The sequence below is a fragment of the Vulpes vulpes genome, chromosome 14 (assembly GCF_048418805.1).
Source record: "Vulpes vulpes isolate BD-2025 chromosome 14, VulVul3, whole genome shotgun sequence".
Lineage (NCBI taxonomy): Eukaryota > Metazoa > Chordata > Mammalia > Carnivora > Canidae > Vulpes > Vulpes vulpes.
The window spans coordinates 139,808,621-139,829,107 of NC_132793.1; the positions used below are offsets into that span (position 1 = coordinate 139,808,621).

The following is a 20,487-nucleotide window of genomic DNA, read 5'->3' on the forward strand; positions in this document are numbered from 1 at the left end:
GGACCCGGCCGACGGATCTGGAGCCGAGAGGGGGCCGGGGGCGGGGCCTGGGCGGGGGCGGGGCCTGTCCGGGGCGGGGCCTGTCCGGGGGCGGGGCCTGGCCGGGGCGGGGCTGGCCGGGGGCGGGGCCTGCGAGCGCGGCGCCGGCGCTGGCGGGGAGAGGGCTGCCCCTGGACACAGGACCCGGCGGGCGGCAGGCGCTGGCGCTGGCCCCGGCCCGGGACCGGGCATTCCCGTGGCGGCGTCGGCCTCGTTGTTGTGACCCGGTCCTTCCTGGGACCCGGCACCGAGCGCTCTCCGTGCACCGGGCGGGAGCGAGGGCGCCGCACGCAGAGGACAGCGCGCAGCAGGGCTGACCCCGCAACCCTGGGTGTCCGCGCTTGCACGAGCTCGGCTCTGCAGCTGTAAGTAGTGACCGTGACGTGCACCCGTTCGTGGGCCCACACCTTGAGGGGAGGTGTCATGTGGGAGCCACATAAGCTGGGTGGGGAGGCAGTGGATGTCTGGAGTGTTGGCCACGATAGGGCGGATGGGCACGCGAGGGCACAGGGGGCCAGCCATGGAGACACAGAGGGAACGAGCCCTGCAAGTAGGACACGTAGGGTTCACAGGCAATTGGTCCTGCCAGCACCAAGCTGCAAAGGGGGGGATTGAGGGATGCTTGCCAGAGGCCAGCATGGAAGCCTGAGGGCGTGGGGCACGGAGAGGGAGGAGGTGAGATCAGAGGGACGCGTCCCTGGCGGTTCTGAGCAGGGCGGGAATGGCACGGTGCTGGCCTTCTACAGCCTCCTCTGGCTGCCCCGTGTTTGTCTGTGAGGACCCGTGCAGTGCAGGGGAGAGCCTGGTGCTGCACCGGGCAGTGCCCCGGAGGGGAGGAGTGTGGACTGCCGGGGGAGCAGCCTGAGGATGGGTAAGCATGGCTGGGGAACAACTGGAAGGGTGGGCAGCCTCTGACACTCTGGGGGTGGTGAGGGAGTACCCGACAGTGGGGTCAGGGTGCAGCTGTAATGTCCGCTAGACTCCGAGGGGCGAGGGGCGCTGCTGTGAGGCTGTGGGCCTCGGGAGCGTAGGATGAGTTTGCAGTGTTTGCAGGCGGATGAGCTAGTCCAAGGAGTGAGTGAGGGATGGGAGGCTGAGCCCCCTGCCCACGTGGAGAAATCAGTGAGTCCAGGAGGATCCAGCAAGAAAGACCCGGATTGAGCAGACTGGGCAGGGGGATCCCTAGGGATGAGTGATGTGTGGTCAGCTGCTGAGAGGGAGTGGGGAGCGGGACCCTCTGGGACCTTGGCCAGTGCAGTATGGATGCATTGCAGGGGGAAACACTGGATTATGGTGGGCTCAAGGGAGGAGCGTAGATACAGGTGTTTTGCTTTGGATGGGTTTCTGAGACTAGAGAGCTGTTTTCTGTTTGGGCCAGAGCCTCAGTGGTACTGATGGGGTACAGGAACAGACGACCTCCCTGGAGGGAGAGAAGGCTGCCTGAGCCCAAGCCCTCATCCGGGACTGTGGACCAAATCTGGGGAAGAGGGCTGTGGCCGCCCTTCACACTGAGGGAGGAAGGCCCTGATGCAGGGAGTGGGGCCTGGGCAGCATCTCATCCAGCTGCTTTTGTTTTCCAGTGAAATGGCAGCTAAGGAGTGGAGGCCTGGCTGTCAGAGGTGAGGACAACAGGCCAGGAACAGCCCTGGACAGAGAGCAGCAACCCCACTAAGTCATGTGATGGCCCTCTGACACCGTAGCTGTCCCTCTGCAGATGGAGGAAAGCCAGGAGCATGCATGAGGTGGGGCCGAGGGTCTCTGGCCAAGGGGGCAGACAGGACAATTGACCTGCCTGCTCTCTCTGCGACCTCGGCAGCAACAACACCCCGACCTTGACCTTGAACCCTGGGCTCCCAAATGCAACTCTGGCCATGTCTCTGCTGGGATATCTTTAGGGAGCGCAGGCTCTGATACCGATACCTCAACTCCTGGTCTTCCTGGAAGCCGACTACTCACCCTCGCCCGCACCGCAGAAGGAGGGCTCCATCCTGCCTGCTCAGCCAGGACGCTGGGGTCCTTTCTTCCAAGCCGCCTGCCGTCAGCACACCCCTCCGAATCTGGCTATAGCATGCCACCCCCACTCTGGGCCAAGCGCCATTGACTGCCTCAGGATTCGTGCAAGGCCTCCGGACTGGTCTCCGCATCTTCCCTTGATACTTCCTCCCCTAATGTCTGTCCTCAGCACAGAGTGGTAACTTGCACAACACACTAGTCGAGCCATGTCTCTCCTCTGCTCAAAAGCCTCCAGGAGCTTCACTCAGAGCAAAAGTCCAAGGGCAGGGTGATTCCAGGGCATCAAGGAAAGCTGGGACGATGGAACTGTGTGGGTGGCAGTGGTAGTTCTTGGCTGTATACGTGGGGCAAAGCTTACTGAAGTGTGCCGGCTACATATGTGCAGTTACATGTCAATAGAACAGGAAAGAAAGAAGAAACCAGAAGCCATGGCACAAGCAGTGAGAGGAGACTGCACTCCCCCCAGCCCACCGCTCCCTCCTCCCCGGAGAGGCCGCTGTCCTCACTCCTGGGCCACCCGCCCCCCAGGGCACTGGCCTGTCCTTTGCACCCACCCGCTGCTCCTCCTCACCTCCCACGGGCCATCCTCGGTGTGGGATCACTCCATTCACTCACAAACTCAGGGCGAGGCTGCCCATCTTCACAGAATGGAGCAGGACTTGCTCTCTCCTCATGCTGTGCTTCTGTGCTTGTCTTCGCAGCAGGACTCCTCGGAAGAGCCGTCTACACTCAGCCTCTCCAGCTTCTCTTTCAAGCCCTCAGGCCTCTGCCCTGCCCCTACTCCAACAAAACGCCCTGGTCCAGGCACCCAAGACCCCATGGGGCTCTGCCTGGGGGGCCTTTGTCATCTCCATGACCCCCGGTGCTGCTGTCCCCTGAAATACTTTCCCCATGGCCCACTCTCCATCTGCGCTGCCCCACGACTGGCACCTTCCAGCCCCTCTGCCATCCTCTCTCCTTCTGTCCTCTCCCTGAGGCTCTTCTCCTGGCCGGTGGTCGCTCCACCCATGGTTTTGAGCCCGGTCCAGATGCTGGCTGCCCTCCAGTGAGCAGCAGACATCATTCCCACCAGGTTCAGGGCCTCTGAGGTGACCCGCTTCCTTCCATCGTCCTCATCTCAGCCAAGAGCTGCTCCATCTTTTCTGTTACTGGGGCACAAACATTTGGACTCGTTCCTCATTCCTCTGTTTCCTCACATCCAGTTCCTGGGGAACTCCTGTGGGCTCTATCAAGCATGCCACAACCCAACCATGGCTCTCAGACTCTGCAGCTGCTGCCCGGGCCGACCCCCACCTGTCCTGCCTGGGTTGGTTCCTCAGCACCACCACCCCCCACCCCCGTCTATGCTGAATGGAGCTGCCAATGAGCTGCTCCGCCTGGCCTCTGCCAGCAGCCCAGTGGCTGCTCTGGGTCTCCAAGGTCCTGCCCTGGGACCAAGCCCTGCCTTGCCTCTGGCCTGGCCCTGGTGCTCTCCCCCACTCACTTCCAACTTCATGGCTCTCCTGGCCCATGCCAGGCCCTCACACCACAAGGCCCACGCTCTTAGACCTGCGTGGCCTGTCCTGCTGGCTCTTCCCTCCCTCAGGTGTACGGGCAGATATCCACCTCAGCGGCTGAGCGCCTGCCTTCGGCCCAGGGCATGACCCCGGGATCCCGGGATCGAGTCCCACATTGGGCCCCCTGCATGGAGCCTGCTTCTCCCTCTGCCTCTGTGTCTACATCTCTCTCTCTGTCTCTCATGAATAAATAAATAAAATCTAAAAAAATAAAAAAGATATCCACTGAGGTCTCTCCTGACCAGTCTGGCGATAAAACCCCATCGTTTGAGAACTTACCTTGTTGGCAAGACTCTCCTATATTGCTACTAGAGATTGACAATATCCAGTGCAACCATGTGGATGTTTATCCTTTGGCCCAACTAACGCCAAATAGGAATTTATCCCAAAGGTGAATTGGGAAAACTGGCAAAACGCTGGGAAAAATGGGGGGGAAAAAAAACAAGAATAAACAAGGCTACTAATCGAAGCATAGTTTGTAATAGAAAAAACTGGAGCCAGCCTGGAAGGCATCATGTGTGAATAACTGATAAACTATTACGTGTGCCCACTGTGGGTCCTGGCAGCTGACTTGAGTGGCAGGTACCTGAGCAAGCTGCCACGGGGCCACCCCCAGGGATGAGAGCCAGGGCATATTGTTAGGATAAGCGGGGTACAGGGGCACCTGGGGGGCTCAGTCGGTGAAGTGTCTGCCTTTGGCTCACGTCACGATCTCAGGGTCCTGGGATCGAGTCCTGCGTCAGGCTCCCTGGTCATCAGGGAGACTGCTCCCTCTGCCTCTGCCCCAGCCCCCGCGCCCGTGCTGGTGGATAAGGATCGAGTCACTCCATCCTTTTCGAGGCAGCCTGAGAATCCAGATTCTGATTTCCTCTCTGTTTCCTGCTGCGGCACAGCGTTGGTGTGCTTGGGCTTCAGCAGCCGTGACCTCAGGGAAAGCAGCACGGAGTGGACCTGAGTAAGGGCGTGGCTGCTGGGAAGGGAGGCTCCTGTCCAGGATGCACATTGCCGGGTGGGGTGGGGCAGTGGCCCACCCCGCGGAGAGCCTGCTGGCCTGGCCGGGGGCAAGGCGGAAAGGCCACCCACCCCGCACGTGTCGATGTTCTCCCACAGCTCTGTGCTGGCCCCGGCCTGTTCCAGGGATTCGGCCCTGGGCAGACCTGCTCCTGCCCCTCAAATAGCTGACATTCTCTCGAGAGGAGCAGATAAAAGCCAAGTCAAAACCCGACAGAGGATGGGCTGTGACCACCTCCCTCTGTAAGGTGAGATTTCTTCCCCAACATCCTCGGAGAAGAAAGTGTTGCCTTTGCTCCATTCTTGGCAGAGGGACTGCTCTCAACTTGGGAAGACACAGTGGCCTGAAAAAGCCTTGACTACCGCTAGTTGGGATGCTGATAGGAGTCTGCATTTGGTTAAGGAAAAAGGAGGTACGGGGCGCCTGGGGGGCTCAGCCGGTGAAGCATCTGCCTCGGGCTCAGATGATCCGGTCCTGGGATGGAGCCCGTGGCAGGCCCCCTGCTCCACGGGGCGTCTGCTGCCCACCTCCCCCCCACTCGTGCTCGCCACTCGCTCGCTCTGTCAAGTGAATGAATAAAATCTTTTTTCAAAGATGAAACACTGAAGCAAAGATTTAGTCAAAATTGTGTGTCAAATGTTATTTGAAATAAGCCTTTGAAGATCACTTCAAAAGGAAGCGACGAGTGGAGATGACTAATGGGAATCCTCCAGCGGGGCGCTCCGGAGGTGCGGGTGGGAAGGGGTGCGGAGCCGGCGCAGCGCGGCCCTTCCTTCCCAGGATGGTGTTTCAGCTCGATTCAAAACCTGAACAGCTTAGGGATCCCTGGGTGGTGCAGCGGTTTGGTGCCTGCCTTTGGCCCAGGGCGCGATCTTGGAGACCCGAGATCGAATCCCACATCGGGCTTCCGGTGCATGGAGCCTGCTTCTCCCTCTGCCTGTGTCTCTGCCTCTCTCTCTCTCTCTGTGTGACTATCATAAATAAAGAAAAATTAAAAAAAAAAAAAAAAAACCTGAACAGCTTAGATGCTTACGTTGCAGATACTTGCCCAAATTTAAATAAAGTGTGACAGTGGAAAAAGTTGTTTCCAAATGAGTATGATTTCCATGTTATTTTAAAAAAGATTTTATTTATTTATTCATGAGAGACAGAGAGAGAGAGAGAGAGAGAGAGAGAGGCAGAGGGAGAAGCAGGCTCCATGCGGGGAGCCGGACGCGGGACTCCATCCCAGGACCCCGGGTCACGCCCTGACCCGAAGGCAGACACTCAACCGCTGAGCCACCCAGGTGCCCCCCCGTGTTATGTGAGTTTTTAAAATTAAACTTATTTTAGATAATTATAAATTCAAATGCAGTTGTAAGGCCTAATACCGAGATCCCTTGTACTCTGTGCTCGGCCTCCCCAGAGAGAACATCTTCACAACTGTAGGATGTCACAGCCCTGATGCCGACACCGGTGAACCCTGATCTCGGGCCTCTCCAGGTGCGCTCGCGGCCCCGCACACGACTGTGTCACACGTGGGTTCTGGTACCCAGGCCTCAAGGCCGACGGTTTCTCCATCCCCAGGAGGACCCCTCCCTCCCGCTCCCGGATCCCTGAGACCACTTCTACAATCCCATCTTCTCAAAAATGTAAACACATGGAATTTGCGAATATTAATAAGGAGAAACCTCATCAAAGTGGAATAGGAGGGTCCACAGGTGAAGCTCTTAACTGCAGACCCAACAGGAAGGGAGGCGCTGGGTGTGGGTGGGTCAGTGCCACCCTCACCGCAGCCCCGCAGCCGGAGGAAAGTTTCCTCCTCCCCCAGCAACAGCCCAGCCAATGAGAGACGGTCACAGCCCCGCCAATGAGAAGCCGCTTCACTTTCCGCTCCCAGTTTACGCCAAAGGACACTCTGCTAACAGCAGCGACCCAGCTCCCGTGTCCTCTATAAGCAGAGTCCCTTCGCCGTGGGTCTCCACGCCAGTCTGTGGTGTTGCAGTAGGTTTGTCGTCCTGGACTGCCATTCTCTGCTATTCCCAAATAGACCCGTTTTTGCTGGTAAAATAACTGGTAGTCTTACTTTTAAGGTAATAGCTCAGATAGTGGACAACCTTCTGCAGTTGGACACCTCCCCCCATCCCCCAATGAGCATAATTACCCTGAGATTCACCCAGCCTGCTTGACTATGAACAGTCCCTCCCCACTGAGCCCCACCCCACGGTGTGGATGCACTGCAGTTAGCGCAACTGCTGGTCATATGATAATTACATGTTAGTTTTATAAGAAGCTGTCAACCTGGTTTTACATTCTTAACAGCAATGAATGAGTGAGTTAAGCATAACCTCAGCAGCATTCAAGGTCATTGGTTTTTCTTTTAGCCATCCTGAAAGGTGTGTGGTGGTATCTCATTTTGGTTTTAATTTGCATTTTCCTAATGGCTAGTGATGTTAGCCGTCCAACATCTTTTGCCATTTGGGTATCCTCTTCAGTGGGATGTTTCTTCATGTCTTTTGCTAATTAGACTTTTGTTTTGTTTTGTTTTTACTGCTGGGTTTTGAGGGCTCTTTATATTCTAGATACCAGCCCTTTGTTGGATATGTGGTTTGCAAATATTTTTTCCCAGTCTATGTCTACAAAACCCTTTTGATAGGGGCTGTCTTAAGTGTATAGATCAGTCTGGGGAGAACTGACATTTTAAAATGTTGAGTCTTCCAATCCATGAACATGGTACATCTCTTGGTTTTATTTTATTTTATTTTTTTAATTTTTTATTTATTTATGATAGTCACAGAGAGAGAGAGAGAGAGAGGCAGAGACACAGGCAGAGGGAGAAGCAGTCTCCATGCACCAGGAGCCCGACGTGGGATTTGATCCCAGGTCTCTAGGATCGCGCCCTGGGCCAAAGGCAGGCGCCAAACCGCTGCACCACCCAGGGATCCCTATCTCTTGGTTTTAAATATTTTTATTTTTATTTTTTTTATTTATTTATGATAGTCACACACAGAGAGAGAGAGGCAGAGATACAGGCAGAGGGAGAAGCAGGCTCCATGCACCGGGAGCCTGACGTGGGATTCGATCCCGGGTCTCCAGGATCGCGCCCTGGGCCAAAGGCAGGCGCCAAACCGCTGTGCCACCCAGGGATCCCCCTATCTCTTGGTTTTAAAAAGACCTTCACTGATTTCTTTCATTTGTGTTGCATAATTTTTACACACAAGTGCTGTGTACAGTTTGCTAAGTTTATACCTGTTGACCTTAAAAAATGACTTTATTCAGAAATAGCAAATGACCACAATGCAGGACAAGCCAGCTGCAGCCAAAACCATAGGGTAATCCAACAAACAGAGGAGAGAAATGTTATTCTAAAGAGAAAAAGGAGGAAATTGGGAGGGGCTGTTTTGAATGAAAGTCCATTGGAGAAAGGCAAGAGTCTACGGTGATGGCAGTTTCTCCCTGGGTGAGTTTCAGGGGTGCCTGATTTCTTGTAGGAGATACAATGCACATCTTTTCCTCTTGGGGCCTGTAACTGATGATTCTTACCTATTGATGATTCTTCTGTTAGGGTCTGTAATGGCAGGGTTTTTTTTTTTGTTTTTTGTTTTTTGTTTTTTGTAATGGCAGTTTTTGACGTTGAATGGTACAGCATGAGAGCTCCCCCTTTTGGACTCCTGACTCCATTTTTGTTGAGGTTTCCTCTGATCAATTTTTATAGGCCCAAGTATGTAACTTTCTGAAGTAATTGTAAATGGTAGTGTATCTTTATTTCTAGCTTCCACACCTTCGTTGGCATGTAGAAATGTGACTGTGGCCTTGCTGAGCTGCCTGCCCCACAGAAGAGCCCCAGGGATGGGGGGAGGGTCAGAGGTGGAGAGGGATAGGAGTGCCAAGGTTTTATCATGTCCACGTATGTCAGCCCCTAGACATCACAGGTGACCTTAGGGAGATGTCTGAGGTTCCCTTCTGGGTGGGGAGGACGCTGTAGGGGAGGCTGCCCTGACACCCCCTCCTCTCTGTCTTCAGCTCTAGGTCCTCTCCCCACTCTATCCTTGCTGTTTCCTCAGCTGGCAACTGTGGACCATCGCCCTGCAGGGGAGGCCCACCGCCCCAGGTCTGCGGGGACACTGCCCTTGCGCTGGGCAGGTCAGGCAGGCCTTGGACTCCGCCTTCCTCCTCAGCCCCTGCCTGCTGCCCCTCCTCTCTGCTTCCCCACAGGACCCAACCCAATGACTAGTCTGGATGCCACCTCCCAGACCGACCCCAGCTTCCTCTTCCACGCTGGCCTGCTGCCCTCCCTGTGACTTGTTTGGACAGCAGGACTTGGGGAGGGGACCTCTCCCCAGCCCCTTTCGGGAAATGCGGACCTTCTGCGGGGCCGAGTGACTTCGCGGGGGCCTCTCCTCTACCCACCTGCGTGGTCTGGTGTGCACCTGGCGGCCCACGCGGAGGTCGGGGGCTGCCTGGCCCCTGGCAGGAGACTCTGTCCCTGTTTCCGCGGCAGACACGCCCGTCCAGCCGGATGGAGGAAGGTCCCGCGGCGTAACCGCGCCTTCCTCCCGGCCCCGGACCCCCGCCCGCCGCCCCCGGGCCCACCCCGCGCGCCCCGCCCCGCGCCCCGGCGCCACCTCCCAGGGCGGCCTGGCCCGAGCAATCCTCGGCAGGACGGCGGCGCGGCGGGCGATGGACGGCGGGGCTGGGGGCGGGCGGGGGGCCAGGCGGGGGCCCGATGCGCCCCCGGCCCTGGGCGCGGTGCTGGGCTACCGCGTCTACGCGCGCCGCTGGGTCTTCCTGCTGGTGCTGAGCCTGCTCAACTGCTCCAACGCCGCGGTACGGGGAGGTGGGGGCGCGGGCGGGGGGCGGTGCGGGGAGGTGCCGGGAGGTGGGGGGAGGTGGGGGCAGGTGAGGGGAGGTGGGGGCGGGGGGCAGTGCGGGAAGGTGCGGGGAGGTGGGGGGCGGGGGGCGGTGCGGGGAGGTGGGGGCGCGGGTGGGTGCGCGGGGTCACACGCTGCAGCCCCAGGGGCTCGGGCGCAAGGCACCCCCCCCCCCCGACCGGGGACGCAGGCCCCTGGCTGCAGGGCGGGGGCGGCCTCTGTCCTCGTGGCGCCGGAGCCTGGTCCCTGCCACCTGCAGTGGTTTGGAAAGAATTCCTCTCCTGCCCAGGGCGAGGCGGGAGTCACTGTCTAGCTGACAATAGCCCCCCTCGCTCTGGAAGACCCAACACCTGACAACAGGCCTCCCGGTCAGGCCCTGCCTGGCCCTGCCGACTCCATCCCCCCCCCCTTAGGGTGCCGGCGCCCTCATTGGATTCCTGACCCCTATGGGGACCCTCTCAGGGGGCCTTGTCTGCAGGCCCAGGGGCTCCATAGCTGCCCAGCTGGGATCTCCGGCGACTGTTGTAGAATGTCCCCAGGGCTGGCAGGGACTCCCCCTGAAACTGCTTGGTCAGCCAGTGAGAACAGGATCTACCAATCTCTGGGGCTCGGGTCTCCAGCTTCTCCCCAACTCCCGCAGGAGGCTGGCGTCCCTCCTTCCCCAGCCCACCACGTACAGTGGGTTTGGTGGGGTGAACATTTTGCGGACCCCACCCCATGCTCCTAGGATAGGTGTCCTCGTGCGCTTGGATGGAGGGAGGGCTTGGAGCCACGCTCATCATGTCATGCCGGGCCACCTGCTCATGGGGTCAGGCCGCGGTGCTGGCCCACCCCGGGCTGCGCGGGGCAGCCTCCATCTCTTCCCCCGAGCCACCTGCTCTGCCTGCTAGTGCCTGGATGAACCTGCCCGTGACTCCTCAGTTTCCACGGAACCCCAGGACCGCCCAGGCAGCACTAGGCCCCCACATAATCAGGTCATGGAAAGCTACCTTGGCAGAAGGATCCACAGCTGGGGAGGCCATGAGTGGCCGGGAGACGATCGGGACGTGCAGAGCCCCGAGTGCGGGTGGCGGGCAGGCGTGGACGAGACCTCTTTTTTTCTGTGGGACTCAAGCACTGTGCTTATACCAGGTCCCCGTCTAGGAAGCCAGAAAGGGTTTTTTGGTGCAGGGTCTCCTTCGGCCCCTGACGCTGCTTTGATGAGTCTGAGGTTGGTGGGTCTCTTGGTGGCCTGAGGAGTTCCTTGCACACCGAGGCAGTGTCCGGCTGCACTCCCCTTTGGTCCGCGGGTTGTCATGGAGCAAACAGGACTCTCGCCAGGAATTGTGATCCCTGCTCTGGTCACCCCTGGGAGCACTGGTCATCAGGCTTACCCCAGCCACGTCCACTTGTGTCCTTCGTCTGCAGCTGGGTACCCACAGGTCCCAGGTTCCTAGAGGGCAGTGTCGGAGGCAGGTGGAGCAGTGTCTGGAGTGAGGTCTTGGTGGCCCCACAGTGGCCCAAGGAGGCAGCCCAGGGGTGTGGGCAGGGGCGAGCGTGGGGGGCAGCCATCAGCACCCTCAGAGGGATGTGAGCGGCACTGGCAGGGCTGAGAGCAGATTGAGGGGAGTTGTCCCCATGTTGTCTGGCGCAGTTTGGCCCTGTCTCTGCTCTGCTGGCCACAGGCTTGGGGAGGAAGAAGGAATGGCCTTGGCTCGGCGGGGCGGGTTTGGGGAACAGATACCACGCTTTCTCGCTGCTGGATCAGTGTCTTTCTGCACCCGGAGGATCCGTCCTCTGCTTTGCCCTGTAAAAGAAAAAAAAAGGGAACAAAAGGCAGCTGTTGCCCAAGTTCTCTGTCATGTGATGCTCTGCAGTCGGCATCTGCGTGGGTCAGCAAGCCTGGACCTCACTCACTCGGCCGTGGAGGATGTGGCCTGGGGCCAGCCCCTGCATTCCCAGGTCTCACAGGGTGGCAGTGATCATGAGCTTTGGATTGTGACGCCCTCATCTTTGGCCCATCCCTGGCCTGCTTCCCTTCTTTCTCCAGCAATAAGCCTTGGAGAGCCCCTCCTCTAGGGAGGAGACGCTGTCTTGCTAAAGGTCTGGGGGGTTCAGAGTCCTAGCTCTTGACAGCACCCAAGGCTGGGAAACGTCACCTGTCATGCTGTCAGGGAGGGTCTTACCTCCCAAACACTTGGGTCTCCTGAAGGACAGGTGGGCTGGCCTTGGGCAGGGCCAGCCCACAGTCCAGGTGTTTTCACCTGGGGCTCAATCCCCGAGTTTGTAGACAAGCTGGGGATACCATTTGGGCCCCTTTCTGTCCCCCTCCCCGCCATGGAAACATCCCTCCCACTGCCCCTTCAGTGGCTCCAGGCCCACCCTGCTTCCTACCCTTATCTACCTGGGTGTTCCCCGTAGACAGCGAGCATCCCCCCAGATGGACTCCTCTGCCCAGCCCATCTGCACATCTATGCCATGGGGTGCCAGGGCCACTGGCTCTCCTCATCGAGACCCCCTCTTCTTTCGGCCCGGGCCCTAGTGCTGTCCAGCACCCGGTCTACGCCCCTCCCAGCCAACTCACCACGCAGAGCTCCCCTTCCCCCTGCAGACACCTGCCTCTGGGCCCTCCCCATAGAGGGTCCTGCAGGCTCTGGCCAAGTCTCCAGAGCCTACCCCTCGGACCACGCTGGCAGGATGGTGGTGCTTCAGTCCCAAGCACGCTGTCTGACCCCCTAGCTGGTGCATGCCCCCAGAGGTGACTAGTGGAGACTCTGGCTCCTGTGGGACTGCCGGACTCTCTCTCCCTCGGGCTGGCTGCCCAAGCCTAGGACAGCAGGTGGCTGTGATGTCTGTAGCACCTTCCCCCGGGGCTGACACCGGTGTGTATCCACAGCTGTGGCTCAGCTTCGCTCCCGTGGCCGACATAATCGCCCACCACTTCGTCCTCTCCACCGAGCAGATCAACTGGCTTTCACTTATCTACCTCGTGGTGTCCATCCCGTCCGGCGTGGTGGCCATCTGGGTTCTGGACTCTGTTGGGCTTCGCTGGGCAGTGAGTCAGACGCCAAAGAGGCTGGTTCTTAGATGGGGCAGGGTCCTTGAGTAAGGGCTCAAGAGCCACTGCTTCCTCCCCCGGGGGATCCCCAGGCAGAGCCGTTGGGGGGGCAGGGCAGAGGTCAGGGTGCTGGGGAGGGAGTCCGGGCTGACCAGGCAGTGCTCTGACCCCATCCCTGCAGACCATCACGTGTGCATGGCTGAACTTTGCTGGGAGTATATTCAGAGCCCTGCCCTCTCTGGCCATCGGGATCGAGGACCCGTTTGCCTTCCTCATGGGTGGGCAGAGCCTCTGTGCCCTGGTGCAGACCGTGGTCATCTTCTCTCCAGCCAAGCTGGCTGCCTTGTGGTTCCCGGAGCACCAGCGCGTCACAGCCAACATGATCGGCACCATGTGTGAGTGGCAGGGCTGAGGCTGATGGGTCCTGGCACTTGCGTGCTCCCCGCTCTCCGAGGGCAGGGGCTCGGCCTATGGGCCGGGGACCAGGCCTGGCCCAGGGCGGGGCAGACACGTGTCTCCATCTGCCCATCCAGCAAACTCCTTGGGCATCCTGATGGCCAACTTGCTGTCACCTACCCTGGTGAAGAAGGAGAAGGACATCCCCTGGATGGTGAGGGAGCTCAGACGTGTGTGCATTCACGTGGTGTGTATGTATGCATGCTGGGCTTGCACGTGATACGTGCGGGCGTGTGTGTGCTTACGTGTGCACGTACAAGTGTGTCCGCAGCTGTCTGTGAGTGCGCACCTGCCCCTCCCTGCTGGTGACCCCACCGGCACGTGCACTTGGTGCACGCAGGGTTTTCGCACGTGTGCAGGTCCCCAGGGGCCACCTTCATGCCAGGTAGGGACCAGGATGTCAGTTTCCTTGCTGGGGGGAGGCCCTCAGTTAGGTGAGGGGCTGGCTGGAACAGGAGGAGGCGTTGAAGGGAGGGCTGGGGATGGAGACAAGGGACCGGCGGAGGCCGTGAGGTGGATGTGAGGTTGAGGGGTAGGGGCTGGGTCCCAGGCCAGCGTGTCTGCTGAGCAAGGGGGGGAGGATCACCCCAGGTGGCAGGTGCTTGGTGTTGGTGGGATGGAAAACCCGGGTGTGTCTGAGGGGAGACTGGTCTGACCTGGTCCAGAACGTTGGGGAGCCAAAGACGCGGTCGCAGGGTCCAGTTGGGACCTCGGTTGGGTCGGGGAGTGGGGCAGGCCCGGGCAGGTTCCGAGGGGCAGGGGGCTTCAGCTGTGCAGCTGGGCGAGCGCTGAGGTCGTTCATGAAGGCGGGCAGGAAGGCTCAGGGGGCAGTTGGGCGAATCCGGGGCCTGGGAGAGGCTCGGGCGACGGCTGTCCCCGTGGGCGCCACCTTCGGGTGATCTTTCGGAAGGCAGGGTTCCCGAGAGCAGAGCGGGTCCTGGGGCTCAGCTTTGTCTGCGAGGGCTGGCGGTGGGGTGGCTGGCAAGGGGGCGGTGTGCCCAGAGCGGCGGGGTGCGGTCCCCGTGTGCACACGCACGTGTTTGCACACTTGCACACAGCCCCTCACGCGTGCCCTCTCCTTAGCTGGGCATCTATATCATCCCCGCTGGCCTCGCCTGCCTCCTGGCCACTGCCTGCCTCTGGGACAGCGTGCCCCCCAGCCCGCCCTCTGCGGGGGCCGCCCGCTGCTCCTCGGAGAGGTTCCTGGAGGGGCTGAAGCTGGTCAGTGCGGTGGGATCCACGCCGGGTGGCCGGGTGGCCGGGTGGCCGGGTGTGGGTGCAGGCTGAGGAGGGAAGGGGCGGGACAAGCCCGGGTGCCCGGGCCCCTGTGCTGAGCGGGGCTTCTCCCCCAGCTCCTGCACAACAGGGCCTACGTCACCCTGGCCGTGTGCTTCGGGGGCGGCATCGGCATCTTCTCCGGCTTCTTGGCCCTCCTGGAGCAGGTCCTCTGCGTGAAGGGCTACTCGAACGTGAGTGCCGCTCCCCGGGCCCCTGTCCCGTGAGCCCGCGGCCGTGACCTCCGCCAAGCCTGGGTCTCCAGCCCTGGACCCCTGGACCCCTGGACGGGGAGCGTCCCGTTGCGGGCGGTACTGACGGGCCGTCCTTCACCCGCTAACTGCGCCGCGGCCCTTCCCTGCCGCCCCGCCACGGGCTCTCGGGGACGGTGGGCAGGCTGCTCCCCTGGGGCCGCGGCATCCCTGCACCGGGTGATGGGGTGCCCCGGCCTCCTCTCCTCCAGGAGTTTGCAGGCCTTTGCGGGGCCCTCTTCATCATTTTTGGGGTCCTGGGGGCGCTGGTTCTCAGCCTGTATGTGGACCAGACCAAACAGTTCACCGAGGCTGTCAAGATTGGCTACTGTCTGACCTCTGTGGTCTGCGTCGCCTTTGCCCTGGTGAGTCCCCCTGAAGCAAGCCCACCCTACGGGGGCGGGAGGGGCTGCTCTGGGGCAGGACAGCTGGAAGCTGGTCAGCAGGAAGCCAGGCCTTGCCAGCCTTCGGCACTGCCCGCAGGGCGGCCCCCTGGCCCTGGCGCCGCCGCCTTGGCTGCCCTGCGCGGCCGAGACGATGCTGGGGGGCCTGGCTGGGTCTGCATGTCCAGGGCTGCGTCCCGCTGACCGCTGCCCTGACCCCCAGGTGTCGCAGCTGCAGGGACAGACCCTCGCGCTGGCCACCATCTGCTCACTGCTCGGGCTCTTTGGCCTCTCGGTGGTGCCTATTGCCATGGAGCTGGCAGTCGAGTGCTCCTTTCCTGTGAGTGAGGGTGCCGCTGCAGGCCTGGTGGTTGTACTGGGGTGAGTGTTCCTCCACCGCTTCCCTGGGGGTCCCGAGACCTGCCCCTGCCCCAAGGCCACGGAGCGGGCCACCCGCCTGCTCTGGCGGAGGCCACCGCGTTCTGAGTTGTGTGCAGCCCTGGGCAGGCCTCCCGGCCCGCAGCGACCAGAGCAGGACGCTGCCCCCCGAATGACCCGTGGCGGTGAGCGGTGAGCGGTGCCCGGGGCAGGGCTGAAGAGCCTGTGGCTGTCCAGGCAGGCTGCGGGCGCGCTCGTCGTGGTCCTGCTGACGGCCCTGAGCGTGCGGCGAGCGGAGCCGTCCACCTCCACCTGCCAGGATGGCCGGGGCCCCCTGGACTGGAAGGGTGAGTGCCTCCGCTGCCCGGAGCCCCTGGGCCCAAGTGAGGAGGTCTGTGCCTGGTCCCTCACTGGCCACGGCGGGGGTCGGCTGGGGCCCTGCCAGCTGCGCGGCTCCGCTGGGGCCTGCGTGGGGAGCTCCGGCCGCGGGGCGAGCCTCAGCCGAGCGGGGCCGTGTCTCCCCAGTGTCCTTGCTGCTGATGGCCGGCCTCTGCGCCCTCTTCAGCTGCTGCTTGACACTCTTCTTCCACACCCGCTACCGGCGCCTGGAGGCTGAGGCCCACGTGAGCCGCTCCATCCAGGACGACGTGGACCACGCGCCCCAGCCGGCGGCCACCCCCTGAGGCTCCCCGAGCCTCGCCACCCCACGCCACCCCTTGGCCTCTGGTGCGGACCGTAGGAAGCTCGGGGCAGCTCGGTCCTAGAGCCGTGGCCCCGTCCCCCCGCCTGTTCGCGGAGCCCTGAGGCCCTGGAGCCCCCGGGACTCGCAGAGAGGTCATGGGGTCCCTGTGGAGTCCGGAAGCCAAAGGAGCAGTTGGTGCGTCGAGAAGTGGTCCTGGGCGTGAAGGGGAGGCCAGGAGGGGCGGGCTTTGGCCACCACGTGCCAGCATCTGGCAGCCTGGGCACCCGCGGAGCGCGGCGGGGTGGCCTACGGGAGGCCCCGAGGCCGGGGGGACACGCAGCCGCTGGCCAGACAGATGCCCCAGTGGCCAGGCCAGGCCCAGGGTGGCTGGCGGCAGGGGTGGGGGTGGCTGGCATGAGAGGCCAAGGCTGTGGGGGAACTGGATGGATCCCAGGCCCTGGGGTCCCCAGCATCACTGAGGCGAGCGGACAGTTGTGAGACATGCCTTCCTTGGGGGATCCCAGCCCCCAGCTTCTCTCAACCTGCCCTGCTGAGCAGGGGGCGTCAGGCTGGGCTGGGAGGGGCGGCAGGGGGCGGCCCCCTCGCAGGTCCTTGCTGATCCTCCCGCCCCCAGCGGACCCTTCCCCTCCAGACTCTCCCAGTCCTGAGCAACGCTCGCACCCCCAGGAGGACACCCCCCCCAGCAGACACTGGCAGGCAGGTTTGTGGGTTCGTGTTTATTGAACGGGCTGCAGCCTGGGGGGCGATGGGGGAGACGCCCCTCACTCCTCCTTCTCCTCCCCGTGGGTGAGCACGTAGCTCAGTGCCTTGTAGTCCAGGTTGCCCGCAGCATCGATGGTGGCAAACTGGAACATCTGGTCCACCTGCGGGCCGGTGGGGGTGGAGGTCAGGCCCAGGGAGGAGGGGAAGGGGCGAGGTGGCCGGCGAATTACAGGCACTGAACTCCAGCCGGCTCCCGTGTGGTTCTTGCTTGTGGCAGGGGGCGAGCTGGGGGGCAGTGCCCTGCCCGCCCCATGCCGCAGCCTCTGGGGGCCCGGGCTGTGTCCCCTGGCCAAGTCCCCCGCCCCCGAGCCCACAGAGGACCATGGGGAAGGAAGTGGGGTGAGGCAGTGTGGGCCAGACCTCTTCTGCAGTCATCTTGTCTGCCTGCGACATCAGCAGCCTCTTGATGCTGCGGACAAGGAGGGAGGAGCCGCATCAGGCTGCCCCGCGAGAGGGACCCACGAGAGGGACGCCCCCGTGGTGGGAGGCCCAGGGGGGGTCAGCTCGCCTGGTGGCCCCCCCCCACAGTACAGGCGCCTCTCTCAGCCTGGCCGGAGGGCAAGTCCTGGGCTCTGGGACTCACTGGGGCGTCTTTCCTGACTCACGCTGGGGGTCACCTCCCTGGGGGGCTCCGTGGGGGGGCGCGGGGGAGACTGAGGCACGTGCCTGCTACACCGGGTACGCCACTCCACCGCCCGCCCCCCCCCCCCGGCCCGAGCTGCCGAGCCTCCAGGCGGCTTACAGACCCAGCGAGGGTCGAGGGTCAGCCCCAATGCCCCGCCGTGGGCAGGACCAGTTTTGCCCTCCGTGACCCTGAGGGACCGGGATCTGGGCAGGCAGCCCGGGCCTGGACCTGGGCGGGCGGGGGCAGGGGCAGCCCTTGGCGGCGGGGCCACACTCACTAGTCCTTGTTGATGCTGCCTTTGCCGTCGGGATCCAGCATCTTGAAGGCGTTTAGGATGGTCTCCTCGGCATCCGTACCTGCTCACAAAAGGGGGTTTTCAGGGCTCCAATCCCGTCCCAGGCCCCAGGGTTGGCCTGAAGGAGGACCTGCAGCTCCCAGCCGGCGGGTCCCCAGGATCCTGCCCAGGCCCGAGGCTGACGTGAGGCCCAGGGAGTGAAGGACAGAGGCTACAGGACGCCCGGCGAGCTCACCCGCCCCGCAGACCTGGGAACCAGAGTGTCAGGTTCTGGGGCTTTTTGGCACATCTGAAAATCTGGATTTTCATGTGAAACGGTGTCAGGAGCCAACAAAATGCACGGCGCCTCGGCCGCCTGGCCCGAGGGCTGCCCCTACTCCCCTGCGGCTCCCACCTGTCAGCTTCGCCCCGAACATGTTCAGGAACATGGTGAAGTTGATGGGCCCCGAGGCCTCCTTGAGCATGGCGTCCAGCTCCTCATCCTTGATGTTGGTTTTGCCTGTCACCGACACGAGATGGGGTCACAGCCACCTTGGCCGCCCTGTTGTTGCCGTGTCCCCAGAACAACGCTGGGGAGGCGAGCCAATGGGGGGACCTGTCAGCAGAGCCCCAGACCCTGGGCCCTGGGAGGAGGAGGAAGAGGCGAGGCGCGGGGCTTACCTGGGGCGAGGGGGCCCAGAGGAAGGAGACACACCTGTTCTCCCCCGGGGTGGCCTCGGCCTGAGAACGTGCCCCCACGCGGGGGGAGGGACAAGAGGGCCAGCCTTCGGCTCTTCAGTGGAGTGTGAGCCGGCCTCCCGGTCCTCCCAGGTCTGCTCTGGGCTTCCTTATGGTGCTCGGGGGGGAGGGGGACACCCCCCTGCTCGGGGCTCCTCTGAGGTGTCGGCCCCTCCCGGGAGCTTCATCCCGACGACTCCATCCGGGGTGCCCATGCTCGGGCCGTGCCACCCGAGAGGGACGTCTCCCCGGGGGGCCCAGCCCACCTCCTCCAGCCCACGGGCTATGGGACGCCGGGTCAGGCTGTAGGGCCAGAGTGCGTTCCCGCGAGGTCGTGGCAGAATTGCTCCCCGGGCACCTACCCAGGGAGGCGTAGGTGTCCTTCAGGTCCTCCTTGTCAATGAAGCCATCTCGGTTCTGATCCATTAGCGTGAACGCCTGAAACCGAGGCCAGGCTCACTGGGTTCCCCGGCGGGCCACCCCGTTAGCACAGGCTTGTCCTCCCGCTGCTTCCACAGCGAGGCTCAGCCGGGGTCTTTCTGTCACCTGCGTTACGACTCGCAGGGAACCCCTTGGGTGGGAGTTACTGGGACAAAAGCGGAGCCTCACCTCCTTGAACTCCTGGATCTGGGTCTGCTCAAAGTTGGAAAAGACGTTGGAGGATGCCCTCTGGGCCCGGAGGCCCCCCCCTTCCTTCTTCTTCGTTTTCCTGCTGGCCTAATGCGAGGACACCAAGGCTGAGGGGCCTCCGGGCGGGTGTTCGGGAAGACGCGGGAGGGGGGGGGGGGGTGTGGTTGGCACTTGGGCCCCTGGGCGAGGCCAGCTGCAGGTGTGGGTATGAAGCGGCCCGACCGGGCCCCAAAAGCCCCGCGCCCGGGGCCTGCCGTCCAGCCAGGAACCAGCTGGGCCTGAGTGTGCAGGCGGCCGGCCAGCGGGTGGGCCTGTTCTGGGGACCCGTCCAGTGCGAGGCCAGGAGCCTCCACCGTCCAGCCCCAGACTGTCACCAGGGCCCAGATCTTCCCCACCGCGCTCTTACACGGGCAAACACTCGCGTCGGCGGCACCGGGACTGCACAGCCACGCGCATGCGCATGCTCACACTCCTGCCCGCTGCCCCGCGGGCCCCACTCACCATGCCCGGGCCTGCCTGCTGCGATGCTCTGCGCCCTCTGGGCTCGGGCCGCCTGTCTTAAGCTCCTGCCCAGTCCCCCAGGACTGCTCGGACTCCGGCTCCGCTCCCTACAAGGACAGGCCTAGGGCCACCCTGGGGACTGGAGGGACTACACAGTGAGCTTTGGCACCGGCGGGTGACTCAGATGCCCCCCTCCCGCCCTGGCGCGGGCTTCCCAGGCACCTCCCCGCCGCCCCTCACCCAGAAGCCTTTGTTCCGGCTGCGGGAGCAGAGGAAGGCGCCTCTCCTAGATTTGCCCAAAGTCCCTGTGAGTGGCTGGTGACCAAGCATCCCTCCTGGCATGTTGTGTACGCCCTCGCCTCCCCGCTTCAGTGGCAGGAGAGGCCCAGGGCCCCGTCCCCCTGGCAGAGCGGGGACGTTTCTGGGGCGGAGTGCCTCGGGATGGGCCGAGCCCTGCGCCAGCCTCCAGCCAGGTTTCCCCGCTACATCGCGGCCCAGCAGGCAGTCTGGGGAGGGGACCTGGCTCAGGTGCCTGTGGGGTGGTGTCAGGCTTAGAGATCACCCCAGGTCTTGGGGGGCGTGACCTGCCGGGGGGACCTGGGGACTCCCAGAGGGAAAACACATGAGTAACGTGGGGGACCTGGGCTGGGCTGCACTCCCAGTCGAGCGGGTCTGACTGTGATGCTCGGAGAGAGCCTAGTGGGGCTGCAGGAGCGGGCGCCCCATGGAGAAGGGAAGGTGCTCAGGAGGCCCCTGGTGTGGGGAGGCCGGCGGACACCGGCGGAGCCCCTGGGGAGGTCTCCCGGGCTGGCCGCACTAAAGATAGCCGAGGAGCCGCCCGGGGGCAGATCAGGATTCAGCAGGACAGCTGGCCCGACAGGTGCAGAGGCGTCAGCAGGCGGCTCCAGTGTCCTGAGCCAGGTGGGAACCCCCGAGGCCCTCAGGAGGGGCCCGGGGCCAAAGTGAGTCTCCCCCAGCCTCAGGGGTCCCCCTCGGGCAGCCAC

General features: G+C 62.6%; 2 protein-coding genes and 1 long non-coding RNA gene across 8 annotated transcripts; 2 read left to right on the forward strand and 1 right to left on the reverse strand.

The window, feature by feature from the left end:
• Positions 1–133: 133 nt before the first annotated feature.
• On the forward strand, positions 134–3,825 carry LOC112918714 (uncharacterized). The gene is made up of 2 exons (XR_003234751.2): positions 134–404; positions 1,620–3,825. It is a non-coding gene; the product is annotated as an uncharacterized lncRNA (long non-coding RNA).
• Positions 3,826–8,982: 5,157 nt separating this feature from the next.
• On the forward strand, positions 8,983–16,900 carry SLC49A3 (solute carrier family 49 member 3). Of its 6 annotated transcripts, none has more exons than XM_072738077.1 (10): positions 8,983–9,426; positions 12,346–12,504; positions 12,689–12,902; positions 13,041–13,117; positions 14,047–14,184; positions 14,316–14,432; positions 14,702–14,854; positions 15,096–15,253; positions 15,488–15,597; positions 15,776–16,900. In XM_072738077.1, exons 1-10 carry the CDS (start codon positions 9,280–9,282, stop codon positions 15,931–15,933), a joined length of 1,431 nt encoding a protein of 476 aa, XP_072594178.1. In that variant the 5' UTR covers positions 8,983–9,279; the 3' UTR covers positions 15,934–16,900. The 6 variants fall into 6 exon arrangements, 4 of the variants coding, with proteins under 4 accessions (XP_072594178.1, XP_072594175.1, XP_072594177.1 ...); XM_072738074.1 differs by having other exon boundaries at positions 9,185–9,426; positions 15,096–15,212; positions 15,816–16,073; XM_072738076.1 differs by having other exon boundaries at positions 9,186–9,426; positions 15,816–15,955.
• On the reverse strand, positions 16,655–19,669 carry MYL5 (myosin light chain 5). The gene is made up of 7 exons (XM_072738078.1): positions 19,484–19,669; positions 18,962–19,069; positions 18,715–18,790; positions 18,030–18,134; positions 17,618–17,696; positions 17,076–17,124; positions 16,655–16,816 (listed from the first exon to the last, which is right to left on the reverse strand). Exons 1-7 carry the CDS (start codon positions 19,484–19,486, stop codon positions 16,715–16,717), a joined length of 522 nt encoding a protein of 173 aa, XP_072594179.1. The 5' UTR covers positions 19,487–19,669; the 3' UTR covers positions 16,655–16,714.
• Between the last annotated feature and the right edge of the window lie 818 nt (positions 19,670–20,487).